General features: G+C 48.2%; 1 protein-coding gene across 2 annotated transcripts in view; it reads left to right on the forward strand.

Annotated features, from left to right (window-relative positions):
* C12H2orf76 (chromosome 12 C2orf76 homolog) overlaps nucleotides 1-14,870 on the forward strand; it is a 75,621-nt gene that overhangs the window by 26,651 nt on the left and 34,100 nt on the right. For both annotated transcript variants that reach the window (XM_052200558.1, XM_052200559.1), the window contains exon 2: nucleotides 8,394-8,538. In XM_052200558.1, the coding sequence (XP_052056518.1) occupies nucleotides 8,406-8,538 (133 nt within the window). In that variant the 5' untranslated portion in view covers nucleotides 8,394-8,405. The remainder of the gene's footprint in view (nucleotides 1-8,393; nucleotides 8,539-14,870) is intronic.

Genomic DNA, 14,870 nt, shown 5'->3' on the forward strand with positions numbered 1-14,870 from the left:
TATACTACCCCCAGGTGTAGTTCTGAATCCATTGAGTGTCCCTAAGTGTGAGACGGCCATGTATACCTTACAGAGCAGGCTGGTGTGCTACACAGCTTCTATACACAGTGTCACCATCTGAGAATTCAGTTTTATAAACGTACACGACAGAACGTGACAGTTTATGTCTCGATCAACGGACAGAATTGCCAGAACCAGAGGCTTCTAGTAACCTGACCCGTCTTCGCAATGGTTCACGGTGGTAATTTTGACAGCCTACTGGGTAGACACAGACTACCACGAATAGCCAGAATCAACTGCAGTTCCATGGTTGTCTTGAACTGATATAGATCAGTATGGAGCCTACAACCCAGTGTCCTGTGAACACATGTTTTCCATGTTTGTGGGAACGGCAAGCTATGCCTGTTGTCTAGCCTCAGAAGCCAGCCTTGCCAGGTTCCTAGCTGATCGGCTGGGAACTCTGCCGAGAGGAGGGGCGGCAGGAAGCTGCAGAGTCCTGGAGTGTTGTGGCAGGGGCCTGTGCCCACTCTCCTTGGCTCCTGGATTTCTGTCCATCTGGGCATTGGAGTCTGTAAGCCTGCTCGCTGACTCCAAGCCCCTAAACATGTCTGAGCCGGGCTGGTGTGGCCCTGGGCTCCCAGCGCCTGAGGGCTTGTTGGATATCCGGGCTGCAGCGATGTGGCTACCAGAGAGCCAGGTGCCCCAGCAGGCACCAGCCAGAACAGGCTTTACAGAGTTTAAGGACCGTTCTGAGCCCCGGGCACTCTCACTTTTCAGAGCCCTGCCCGATGGCCTCTGCATTAGGGTGTGTGTAGTCTACCTTCAGCTGAACTGCCGGTGATACAGGGATATGGAGTTGCTGTGTTTTGGTTGGGAAACAGTAAGGTTTTCTTTATATCTCCTACCATCTTCCCTTCCTTCCTGTCCGTTCCCCTCTCCTTCCTCTCTTCCCTTTTTCTCTTCCTTTCATATGTCTGTCTTTTCTTCCCTTACTCCCTCCCTCCCTCCTTTCCCTTCCTTCCCCTCTCCTCTGTGTCCTTCCTCCCTTGACTCCCCTTCCTTCTTTACTCCTTCCTTCTTTCCCTCCTTCCCTCCCTCCCTCTCTGATGTCTTTTGGGTGCCGGGGATCCAGCTTTACACCTGCCGGACAGGTGGTGTACCACTCTCAGCTTGCATACCTCTCCTGTGGCCCTATGGTGCTGTCGCAGGACTGCTCTGCCAGTGTGTCCCGGGGGATGCAGGTCATTCTCAGCCCTGCCTAGGCCCCGGCAAACATTCGTGATGCCCGACACACTTCACGTAGCCCAAGTCGACGGGAGAGCCAGGGCCAGGCTCAGCCCGAGGGAGGAGGCACTGACATTGGAGCTGTCCTGCAGGAGGGAGTCTCTGGCTTGCTTCTTGAGTGGTCCCATTGTTGGAGGGTAAAGAGATGGACAGTGGAAGGGTGTGGCACAAACTTGGTGACAGCGTGGGAAGCGCGAGCTGTCATTGTAGCTGTAAGGATGCATGAAGTCTGTTGCTATGGTGAGGACACCCAGGCTGGCACTGGTGGGGAGGCTTTTAGTGGCATGCAGACAGGGTCAGAGGCCTACTAGTCATGTGGCCTGAGTCTTGTGTCCCAACTGCTAAATGCTATGGATTTATTTACTGTGTGTGGTTCGGTGTGTAGCTATAATATAAGCAGGTGATGCTTGGAATTGCCCTCTCCCCACCCCCATGCTGAACATATGCTATGCTACTGGGTTCTCCCTAGATGAGGTGCTTACCTTTTGAAGGTCCCACAGCCCTTTCATACGCTGTTCTGAGGTCAAGTTTCTACAGCCTCAAGGGACACACCCATGTCTGAACCAAACTAGTCTAGTGACATGACTGTCACTCTTAATACACTTTGTGTGCATGATGCCTGTCTGCATGTGTGTGCTCATGTGTATGGGTGTAGTTGCATACCTGGTTGCCATGGTGTGCATGTGGAGGTCAGAGGACAGCCTCTAGGAGCAATCTCCCTAGACTGCTTTCTTCTTTTCTAAGCTTGCTGTGCAAACCAGGTGAGTCTTCCAGTAGACGTCCTCAGCATCTGACCTCAGCTGGTGTCACTGAACCCGGCTTCACACCCTGTCAAAGCAGATCCACTGGAAGATCTGGACCTGATGCTGTCAGCGGTGGCTGCATCGGTGGCTCCGTTCTAAGGTCTCTGCCAGTCTCTTACGTCACGGCTTTAGTACTCTAACTCAGCCTGATTCCCTCAGCCCATCATTCCAGCGGGCTTGTCTCCGTGACAACTTTTAGAAACGTTTTGATTTTGAAGTAGTTGTTGTTTTACACCAGATCATAAGAAATAATGCAGATAGGAGCATTTGTCTCTCTCAGCCAGTGTAACCCTGGTGATGGGACCTGGCCTGAGCTTCGTCTGTCTTCATGGCCAGACAACTGCTGTTGGCACAATCCGTGGTTTCAGTTTTCAGTTCAGGTGTCATTAGTTGATATGCGTGTGTGTGTGTGTGTGTGTGTGTGTGTGTGTGTACATGTCTACGTGTGCATACATTTATTTTATTCAGTTTTATCACATGTGTAGATAAGTATAAATAATATTGTAGTCAAGAGTCAGAGAGTATGCTGGGACAGCACCTGCGTAAAGGGACAGTGGGAGTTAGGGTCCTGTCAGTGATATAAATAATGACACCGAGGCCTCTTTATTATCTTATAGCTTAGGCCTTAGCTAGGGTAGTCCCCAGCTAGTCTAAACTTAACCTGACTAACTGTACCCCACCGTGGCTAGTTCTACCTCTCTGCTCCACTCTGGTCTGTCCGTCCATTCCCCTGTGTCCGCTGGCTCAATCTCCTGCCTCTCATTTCTTTTCCCAGGGTCTCTCTTATTAGAGCCAATCAGATCCAATTCTAGATTGCCTTAGGCAGGTGAGGAAGATTGAATACTTTACAAAAGAGAAAGGCTGCTAAGGGGCCACAGAAATGGCAATCCCAGAACCCTGCTGGCATTTAGCTCTCTGCAGGTACAGAAGTAACAATTGAATATTCAGAGACACACCTTCACACATTGCACCCCAACCTGAGATTGCAGACCCCGAGATGACTGAGTCCCACCAGTTGTCCTCTGACTTCCGCATGGGTACTGTGACACAGTGTGTTTACATACACAATAAACAAACAAACACATGTAGTGATGATGAAGACTTGGGCTGGAGAGATGGCTCAGTGGTCCAGCACTTGCCTTGTAACCTGAAGACCTGAGTTCGGATGCCCAGGATCCATGTTTAGAAGCTGGGAGCGGTGCTGTGTTCAGATACGGGATCCCAGGAGCCCACTGCTAGCTACTGTGGCCTATTTGGTAAGATTCCAGGCCAGTGGGAATCAGTGTCCCAAACAAAATGTAGAAGAAACCTGCCTCTGTGAGTGTCCAGTTGTGAAAAGACACTGTGACCATGGCAACTCTATGAAAGAAAGCATTCAGTTGGGGCTTGCTTCCAGGTTCAGAGGTTTAGTCTGTTACCCGTGTGGCCGGAGCCCATGCGGGCAGACATGGTGCTGGAGAGGGGGCCGAGAGCTGGACATCTGGATCTGCAGGAAGGGAGAGACTGATCCTGGCCTGAGCATTTGAAACCTCAAAGCCCACCCCCAGGCACACAGTTGCTCTAACAAGGCCACACCTCTCCCAAAAACACACCTCACATTAGTGCCTGTCCCTAATGACCATGTGTTCAAATCAATGGCCCTATGGGAAGCTTTCCTCTTCCAACTCCCATAGCACCCGAGAAACAACATGTGAGATTGTCCTCTGATCTCTATTCATACATACAACATACATGCACCTGTGCACTCACACATACATGAACATAAACAGAACATTCAGGGGTGGGCAGGGCGCAGCTCAGTGGCAGATGGGTGTCCTAGGATACACCATGTTCTGAGACTGCATCATACAACAGAGATAAAGGCATTTGATAACAAGATCCTCTATGCCCTTTAGCCAGTCCCCATTTTTTGCTTAGCGTGGTGGCACTATGTGGGGCAAGGGATTGTGGAGCAGGAGTGGGGTCAAGTTGTGTCCAACCCAGCATCTAGTCTAGTCACAGGAAAGAGTGGTAGGAGGGGCGGGGCCACTGCCTGTCCCACCCCAGGCTGTGTCCTCCACCTGTGTGCACACCAGTGGAGGTCACCTCACTGAGTCCCAGCCAGGTTAAACTCCCTCTTCCCGTATAAGGTCATGTCCAGCAGCACCTGGAATTCCTCTTCATGCAAATGAGGCATCTGCAGTGTCCTAACCCCAGCCGATGATGTGAACAAACCTTCCATACCCCCACCCACCCTCCCAAAGGTTTAAATAGCCTTTGTTCCCCCATTAACTGAGCGGTGTCACTGAAGAGGCCTCTCCTTGTGCTCTCTTGCTGCCTGAGGTCTCCATCACCCGGTGATTGTTCTGATTTCCCTCCCAACTCTGGGTCTGCTAGTTGTGTTTGCAGGGACCACACTGTTGGGAAGGGGAGTGGGTGGGAATGGCAGCACCGATCTCTTTATTTCTGTGATTTTATTTTAAGAAAGACAAAGGGAATGATACAGATGTAACCTATTATGATTAGCACCTCCCTCCCTCCCTCTGTCCCTCCGTCTGTCCATCCCTCCCTCCCTCCCTCTTTCCTTTTTTCCTCCATTTAAGTCCTTTTGGGTCTATCCAAATAGCTGGTTTCTAGCTGGGTGTGGTGGTGCTTGCTTGCTATCTCACCACTTTGGACGCTGAGCCCAGCCTTGTCTACATAGTGTGCGTGTCTGTTAGAGCTGGCTGGAGAGATGGCTCAGGGATCACAAGTGCTTGCTGCTTTCTCAGAGTTCAGGAGTTTAGGTTCTTAAGTGACTCAAACCCACCTGTAACTCTAGCTCCAGTGGGCCCAGTGCCCCCTGCTGGACTCCTCAGGCACTGCATGCACACAGACACACACACACACACACACACACACACACACAAAATCTTAAAAGATAATTTAAAAAGTATTGTTGGGATGGCGAGATAGCACAGTGATTAAGAGTACTGGCAGCTCCTCCAGAGGACCCGGCTGGGTTTAGTTCCCAGCACCTACAGCAACACACAACTGTCTGTGGCAACAGCTCCAGGCAAATCTGACACATCATCTGGCCTCTGCAGGCACCAGGCAGGCAGGTGGTACACAGATGCATGTAAGCAAACACACATTCACATAAGATGTAAAAAGTTAAAGTATTACTATGGATTAATGTGATTTTCTTGTTAAGGTTAACTCTTGGAAGATAACATTGTTTTTTAAACAGTTGGCCAAATTAAGATTTCATATGTGTGTGTGTGTGTTTGTGTGTGTGTTGTGTGGAACACATGGCTGTGTACATGTGTATGGACGCTTGTGGAAGTGTTAACTTCAGGCATCTTCTCAGTCGGTCTCTTCCATATTGTTTTAAGACGGGGGGGGGGGGGGTCCTCTCTGCATCTGGAGCTGACTGGTTAGCTCTGCTGTCCCCCAGGGATCCTGTGATCCTCCTACTTTACTTCCCCTAGCACTGGGATTTCCAGCACTCACTGCCTCTCTCTGAACTCAGGTCTCCAGGCTGGCCCAGCAAGTTCCGTTCTGACTGACCCTTGACCCCAGATTTAAAATGCTTATAGATTTCTCTTCTTACATCCCCCAAAGATGTGCCATTTTATGTTCTTACCAACAATATATAAAAAATAGTTGTTCCTCCACATTTTTGCTTAACATTGATTAAACCTTTGAAAAGGTTTTGTTCTTTAATTTTACAAAATTAGTGCTATGATTGCCTTTTTTCATGTTTCTACTACAGATCTTTAGTTAGAACTTTAGTTAGATAAGTTCATTAGAATTAAAAATAAATGCACATTATTGACTTAAAACATGTTGACGAAGTTGGGTGTGAATGCACACACCTATAATCCCATCACTTGGACAGAGGCAGGATGGCCAGGAATTTAGGATTATCTTTAGCTATTTAATTCGTTAGAGTCCAGCCTGGACTCTACCTGAGTTTGGACGATTAAGACAATCCCTTGTTAATGACTGCTAACCATATTTGTATTAGGATATTAGTTTTTATTACTTTTTATTATTATCCCTACTTTTTCTTAGTGTTCCTGCTCTCTGTTTGCTTGGAGCCTTTCCTAGGATTATAAATGTGTACACCTATTTTTGTGGTACTTCTGTTTTTTTTTTTTTAGAGGTTTCTTCTTTTGTATAAAGAGTGCGGGGTAAGGAGTCAGCGTTGCTTTTGCCCTGCTGCTGGTGGTCAGCTTTCTTTTTGTTTGTTTGGGGTTTTTTGTTTTTGTTTTTTGTTGTTTTTTTTTTTTTTGAGACAGGGTTTCTCTGTGTAGCCCTGGCTGTCCTGGAACTCACGCTGTAGACCAGGCTGGCCTCCAACTCAGAAATCCGCCTGCCTCTGCCTCCCAAGTGCTGGGATTAAAAGCGTGCACCACCACTACCCGGCACTGGTCTGCTTTCTAATGCAAACTTATCAGGTAAAATTTCTTTCCCCATTAACTTTGTTAGCAAACCCAGGTCTATCTACACTAGGATACTACACCATGACTGGGAAAGAACTCCAATGAACCAACTGCAAATTCTTGGCACCAGGGACAAAGGAGGCATTGAGAATGCTAGGGGAGGGGCATGCTCAGCTGGTGGCCCTATTCCCAGCTCTGCATAAACCAGGTGTGGTGGTGCACACCTGTAAATCCAACACTCGGGAGACAGAGGCAGAAGGAACAGTAGTTCAAGGCCATCCTCAGCTACCCAGTAAGGTCCAGTCCAGGCCCGAGCTGTTATGAGACACTATCCTCATCAAAACCAGGAAACAAACAAAGACCAGAATGTCACAATGCCAAGAAGATGTCGGCTAGAACTGCAGACAGCTCTCCTCTCTGCAGTTCAAGTAGAGGCTCCTCTGTCACAGGCCAGGGGAAAGAAGTGGGGCTTGGGGTGGGGGCTGGGGCTGGAGACAGAGAGTAGAAGATTCCTCTCCTATGGGCTCATGGGGCCTCAGAAATCCTAAACAGGTCTGTGGCTGTTATCCTGATGTCTCAACTTCGAGGGGCTAAGAGCAAGACCAGAGTGTCAGATGAATCAGCCTCTTCTGTCCTATAGACAACGGTTCCCTAAGTGATTGACGTGCAGACCTGAGCACAAGCAGTTGAACCCAAAGGTCAGAGTCCTAAAGGGACAGAGATGACTGGCTCCGACACCTGGCTTTATTCACCTGTAGAACACTTACACAGGTCTAAGTCAGGACTTCTGACAAAGGGGACATCAGATCCCCGAAAAGGAATGTTGTTGGCCATTGCCATGGTGACGGTCTGACCAGTCTAGCTGTCAGTTCATCCCAGGAATCCTGCCTCCCATCCATCTCGCCTCCAGAGCATTACAGGCACACCACCACGCCTGCCTGGATTTTACAGGGATACTGAGGACTTGAACTCATGTTCTCAGCTTGCAGGGCAGGTGCTTTCACTGATCCTAACAGAGTCTCTTCCTCAAGAGATGCTCCTGGTTAAGTGTCTCTCTGTGCTCAAAGTTTTTATTTTGTCGATGTTTGTTGAACTGTTTTTCGGCAGATTTTAGGACTGTGTTTATCGGAGGAGAACTCTAAAAGGAGTTAATGAGGAATGCTGTAATAACCGATATTGGAATTATCAAAGGATTTGTTAGGCTTGTTAGCCACGAGACAATGTCAGATGAACCCTTTGTTTTATGGGGGAAATCTATCTCAGGTTTTATGGAAGTTGTTTTATTGTAGCTAATATGCTCATTTTAATTATAAATTATCTGATGCATTCAATAGTAAACTCCCTGGTTTTTTTAATGCTTAATGCGCTGTAACGTTTCTCAAATTTAGTAAAATAGTTGGACAAGCACTCAGTTATTCAGAGAGACTTTCTAAGCCAAGTTTATATGACTTATTTCTGTGTTATGGGCTATTTCAGACAATTGAAAGGCATAAGAATAGCACACTCTCCATATACTTAATATCTTGTCTTAGGATATAGAATGTTGCCAATGTTATTAAAGCCCCTGCCACTGCCTAAAAAATAACTTTTATTTGAATTTTATTCATTTAAATGTATGTATGTGTGTGTGTGTGTGTGTCTGTGTGTGTGTGTCTGTGTGTGTGTGTAGGGAGCCTGGGTGTCTTCCTCAGTCGCTCTCTCCTTCACTATTGAGGCTGAGACCCCAATTCTGCCCAGTCTTGCCAGCCAGATTGCTCTAGGAGTCTCTGGATCTGACTCCCAAGTGTTGGGAAGGCAGGAAGGAGGTCACCGTACGTGCCCAGCTTCCGTGTGGACGCTGAGGACCTGGATTCCCATAGCAGCAGGTCCTTACCCGCTCTCTCCACGTGTCTCACCACAGGTGTCTCTCCACATGGCTGAGGAGGAAGCCACCATCACAGTTCGCCTCATCCGGTCCTTTGAACATCGGAATTTCAAACCTGTAGTGTATCATGGAGTTAATTTGCATCAAACTGTAAAGGAATTTATAATATTTCTAAAGCAAGGTATGAGAGATTAGAGCTTCTTTGTTTCATTTATGAAAACATCTGACTACGATGTTGATAATAGTCTTTGAAAAGCACAGAATTAGGCTGGGCTTAGTCGTGGACACCTGTATTCCTAGCACTCAGGGCACAGAGCCAGGATAATCATGACTTCAAGCTAGCTTGGGCTATTTAGCAGGTTTTAGGCCAGCCTAGGCTATATAGTGAATTTTATGCCGCTCTGGGCACATAGAAATATTTATGCTTCAAAAACAAAAACAACTAAAAAAAAAAATCACCAAAGCCAGAAGCACTTTTAAAGCTGGTGCTAGCAGAGGCTCGGCTGGCCCGTGTCCTGGACTGGCCTTCGTCCCGAGTCCTGTCATCAGCTGCCCTGGTTTGTCAGCAAGCCTGTGAGCACACACACCTGTGAGCACACACACCTGTGAGCACACACACCTGTGAGCACACACACCTATGAGCACACCCACAGCTGCCCCGGTTTGTCAGTGAGCCCTGTGAGCACACACACCTGTGAGCACACACACCTGTGAGCACACACACCTGTGAGCACACACACAGCTGCCCCGGTTTGTCAACGAGCCCTGTGAGCACACACACCTGTGAGCACACACACCTGTGAGCACACACACCCGGGGGTTTATTGCCATCATGTTCAGCCTGGAACAAACTAAGGTCCGAGCAGGAGAAGTGACTGGCAAGTGCTTGCCACACATGTGTGAGGAGGACGCATGTTTGATCCCCCAGACCCCGTGTAATGCAGGAATGGAGGTGTGTACCTGTAATCCCACTGGGGGCTGAGGGGGTGGAGACAGAGTACTCCTGGGGCTCACTGTCTAGTCTGTCTACTATATTCAACACATCTTGGGTCCCAGAACCCTGGCTAGGGTAGTAAGAGAAAAGGGTAGACACACAGACACACAGACACACAGACAATGAAGCTGAGATCAGTTGAGATTCTGTAACTGTTGCCTCTGCTGTCTGGGACGTCAGCATGTTTATTAGGTACAGCGCAGGATTCGGTAGGGTAGGGTAGGGTATGGCTTAGCTGGCCTAGGCAGGAGCTCTCTGTAGGCGAGCAGACCCAGGCTACAGGCTTCTGGAAGGAGGAAGCCAACAGTTGCTGGTCTTTGCATACAGTGATCAGTCATCTCTATCCATCCTCAGATGCCCATGCCTTGCCGTCTGTCTTGAGGCCCAAATGGGTAATGGCTTTGCCAATTTACTGCAGGCCAATTGGTCTTAGACTCGCTACCAGGCCTCGCTCACGCCAAAAGACACATTATCCGGATGTGGTGCTTCCTCTGCTCCTCACACCTGTCTGGCAGAGGGGGTGGGCTCCAGTCAGTGGCAGAGCCTGTCTTAAAAGTAAAGTGGAGAGAGAGTGAGGGAGAGATCCATCACTGACCTCTGGTCTCCTCACACATCTGCACAGACAAACACGTACACACACACACACACACACACACACAGTCAAATTTGCTTACAGTGAGTCTCTTTGGCAGTGAGACCGATGGCAAGGGAGTGACAGTCTTCTCTCCAGCACTCGGGAGTCTTGTTGGGGAATGTGGCTGTGGAAGCAGGAGCTGAGGAAATCAGCAGAGCTCTGATCTCTGTAGTCTCAGAGATGGGACATTCTTTACATTTTCCATAGTGTGTGTGTGTGTGTGTGTGTGTGTATGTGTGTGTAGGGGGTGCTTATGTCACAGTGTGCATTTGGAAACAAGAGAACAACTTGCAGGATCCAATTCTCCCCCCGCCCCCCTCCTCGCCCCAGGAATCGAACTCAGGTCGTCTGGCTTGACAGCAGGCGCCTTTACCAGCTGAGCATCTCTCTGGTCCAGGAATGAGCCTTCTGGTGGTGCTAGTTTATCTTCCTGAGCATGCGCCCTCATGCTGAGAGGCTTTATTGCTCTTCATTACTGAAGCATCCCGAGGCATCTGATACAGCATCCAGCATATTCTGACTTTTTAAGTCAAGTAAAATTGATAAAGCATGCATGGCACAGTTTTTAATATATAATTCCCTGAATTGGAAGCCTAGTTGTATCTATATTTTTACTGCTTATTTACGTAGTTTTCCATTTTTGTGAACGTGTGCTTGCATGCACGCCTGTGTGTACGTGTGTGCATGTGTGAACTCGCCGACATGGCTGATTTTTGTTAGCCTACTCCCTTTGGAGACAGTCTCTGCCTTCTGAGGTTGGAATCATAAGCAGCCTCCGTGCCCACCCACTGGGTTCTTGGGATCGAACTCTGGTACTCATATTTATGTGGCAAGATTTTTTAACCACAAAGTCATCTCTCCAACTGCATGTGAGTGTGTGTGTGTGTGTGTGTGTGTGCAAGCTGCGTGTGTCATAATGATGAAGATCGCCATGGTTACTTTTCAGGGACTTGGAAGCCACTTTTGTTTGAATCCCTCACCTTTCTCTTGGGCCTGTGTAGGTGTCTGTTGGGTGACTCAAACAAGGTGACAGATCTGGGTTTTTCTGCACTCATGTTGTCTACGTCCCTTTGCCTCCCTAACATTGGGTCAGATTCTGTAGACATGTCAGTCACCCGTGTACTTGGGGGGTAGTAAATAATGGCTTGCACGAAACTTACCCAGTCTTCCTTCTCTCTTCAACGCCAGATGATGTGGAGACAGGAGGGTTGTGTTATTTTCCAGGTTTCAAGCAGTTGTGTCTAACCTGTGGCCTGAGGACCACGTGTGTGTGCCCCAGGATGGGGAAAAATGAACCCAACACAAAATCCTAAGGTTGCTTAAGGAGCTGGGCGAATGTCTCAGTGGTTCAGAGCACTTGCTGCGCTGTGAGGACCTGGGTTTCTTCCCCCCACAGTGGAACAGTTCCAGGAGATGGAGGCTCTGTTCTGGCCTCTGTGGATACTGCATGCATGCTGTGCATACACAGCCAAGGAGGTGCACACACATACACATAAATCATTTGTAAAACTTGCTAAGATGACTATGATTTTCCTCTACTTCTTTAAACTTGATTAGACTGTTCTTGAGCATGAACTCTATAGAAGACATATCTGCTGCAATGAAGACCATGATGTTGTGATTACACATGTACTGACCTCCGACTTCACAACCTAGTCCATTCCGTGGGAAAGGGGCATGGGAGGGTCTGGCCACCCACGCTCGCCTTACCCAAGCCCTTCTTTCCCTTTGCCTCGCTTACACTGGGTTAAGGTATATTTTTCAGGCCAGGAGAAAGCTTAATGTACAAAAACACTGGAGAGCAAGCCTGAGGGCCCCCGTTTGATCTCCCACATGGTGCCAGGAGGGAGCCAACTCCCACAGGTGTGCCATTGTGTCATAGCACATATGTCTACACTGATCACAATACCTAAGTAAAATGTCATTTAAAAAATCGATGTCTTTTCCCAAGGCATCGATCGGCCTGCTGTCTTCCTGGTTTTATGGGCATTTTGAGTAAATAGGTTTTTTTTTTAACAGAGCTCAAAGGATCTATTTGTTAGGAGAGTAAATAGTTTTTAAAGAATTATTTATTTTATGTATATGAGTATACTGTAACTGTCTTCAGGCACACCAGAAGAAGGTATCAGATCCCATTACAGACGGTTGTGAGCCACCATGTCGTTGCTGGGATTTGAACTCAGGACCTCTGGAAAAACAGTCAGTGCTCTTAACCACTGAGACATCTCTCCAGCCCCAAGTAAATAGTTTTTAAAAGATTTATTTATTTTACTGTATGTGTGTATCTGTCTGTATTTTTTTTTTACCACATGCATGTAGTGCTAGTGCAGGCCAGAAGAGGGCACCAGATTCTCTGGCATTGGGGTGATGGACAGTTGTAAGCTACCCTTGGGGTCCTGGAGGCTGGAATTCATTCCTCTGCAAGAGCACCGTGTGTCCCTAACTGCCTAGCTGTCTCGCTCTGAGTAAATTGCTTCCTTGCTGCAGCCACTCCTCCTCAATTCCCAGGGCTCTTTTTTAGTGGTAAATAAGTGGGCTTGGCTTGGCCACAGGTTTCCTTTGCTTGTTTGGTTATTTAAAACATTTAAAGACCATGATAATTCATAAAGTAGCTTCTGGCTTATGCAGAATACAAATTTTTGTTGCCATGTTGTTTGTTTGTTTGTTTGTTTGTTTTTAGAGACAGCATTTCTCTGTGTAGCCCTGGCTGTTCTGGAACTCACTCTGTAGACCACCAGACTGTCCTGAGACTCAGAGATGCTTCTGCCCCTACTTCTCAAGTGCTGGGATTAAAGGTGTGCATCATTACAGACTGACTATTTCTTGCCATGTTCTTAATTATTAGGGGTATTTTGATATTTAATACTAAGTCAGAGTAACTTTTCTTTCCTCTTAAGGTCTTAAAAAATCTGTATATGTATGATATTTGTGTGTGTGTACGCGCGCACATGCACACACATACACACACACACAGAGTCATGTGTCACAGAGCACATTTGGAGGTCAGAGGACAACCTCATGTCAGTTTCCTCCCATTTGAGACAGGGTGACTTGTGTTTCCTGCTCTGTAACTGTCCTGTGAGCCCCCAGTGACGTTCCTGTCTCTGCCTCTCATCTGCTCTGGGATTATGGCCATGCCCAGCCATGCCAGGCTTTATGTGGGCGCTGGGATTCAGCTGAGTCTTCACACTTGCATGGCAAGAGCAAGCAAGTGCTTTACCCGCTGAGCTATCTCCCCAGCCCCAGCCTTGTAATTTCTCAGATGAAGGGCAGGTGACCAAGAGAGAAACCAGCAGGAGCTAAGTGCATGCCATATATGTTGGATACCTAGGGTGTGAACATTTCTCAGAGAAGCGCCCAGACCAGGAAGAGGCCTTCAGACCCTGCGGGCTGGAAGCTTGTAAGCAAAGGGAGCAGAGAAGGCCTGAGTGCTGAAGCTTTGCAATATGGCGCACTCTGATGCCCCCTGCAGGCTGACTGGGGGCACAGCGTCTTCTAAGGTTATTCTGTGCTCCTGGGAGGTCGGGAGCAGGAGCGGGGAGAGGCTTTGTGTTAGGCGAACAGGGAGAGTCCAGAGCGCTAGATATCATCTTTTATCTCCAAACAATCCTGTGCCAGGTAGACATATGTTGGGGTGGCATATTCTGGTCACCCCCGGTGCCAGCTACAGAGTGCTCTGCTTTTGTAGTCATTCCTCAGTGTATTAGGATTTTCCAGTACAAACAGATTTCTACAGAGGGATTTTCAAATTATTTTAATATTTTATAACATTTTATTTATTCTCTCTGTGTGTATGTGCATGTGTGTGTGTGCGTGTGTGTGTGTTCTTCCTTCTACTATATGGGTTAAGCACTTGTGTCAGACATAAGCTTTTGCCTGCTGCTAAACCATCTCACCAGCCTGTTTTTTCAATTGTTCACGTTAGAGGGTCCTAGTATTTCTTGGTATCAATGCAGCAAGAGCCATGAAATTCTTGGGACAACAGAATGGGTACCTCTAAAGTCCTTAGGAATAAGGTGTGAATCAAGTTGCTATGAGCGCAGCACAGGTGTGGTTTCCCTGGCCATGCTGTTCTTTGCTTCCCAAGTACCAGAGAATGATTCGATTCATTCACAGTAACCATTGGTCACCACTGTCCCCTGTAGAGCAGTGGTGCCTGTCATAGCTACATGCTCAGGCCTGGCTGCTTGACCTTTCACCTGCTGTGGGAATGGCATAACTGCTGCCTGTTTCTATTGGGTTGGGGTGGGGGAAGTGTAGCTATGAAAGTGAACATTGGGGGTGGCGAGGATGTTACTCAGCTGGCAGAATGCTGACCCATATTCAGAGTCCTGGGCTCCACCTTAAAGGCTGCATGAACTGAGCATGATGGAGCACATCTGTAATCCCAGGACTCGGGAGCCGGGGGATGATGCACATCTGTAATCCCAGCACTCAGGAGCTGGGGGATGATACACATCTGTAATCCCAGGACTCGGGAGGTGGGGGATGGTGCACATCTGTAATCCCAGGACTCGGGAGCTGGGGGATGGTGCACATCTGTAATCCCAGGACTCAGGAGCTGGGGGATGATACACATCTGTAATCCCAGGACTCGGGAGGTGGGGGATGGTGCACATCTGTAATCCCAGCACTCAGGAGCTGGGGGATGGTGCACATCTGTAATCCCAGTACTCAGGAACTAGGGGATGGTGCACATCTGTAATCCCAGGACTCGGGAGCTGGGGGATGGTGCACATCTGTAATCCCAGGACTCAGGAGCTGGGGGATGATACACATCTGTAATCCCAGGACTCGGGAGGTGGGGGATGGTGCACATCTGTAATCCCAGCACTCAGGAGCTGGGGGATGGTGCACATCTGTAATCCCAGTACTCAGGAACTAG

Source organism: Apodemus sylvaticus, chromosome 12 (assembly GCF_947179515.1).
Source record: "Apodemus sylvaticus chromosome 12, mApoSyl1.1, whole genome shotgun sequence".
Taxonomy (NCBI): Eukaryota; Metazoa; Chordata; class Mammalia; order Rodentia; family Muridae; genus Apodemus; species Apodemus sylvaticus.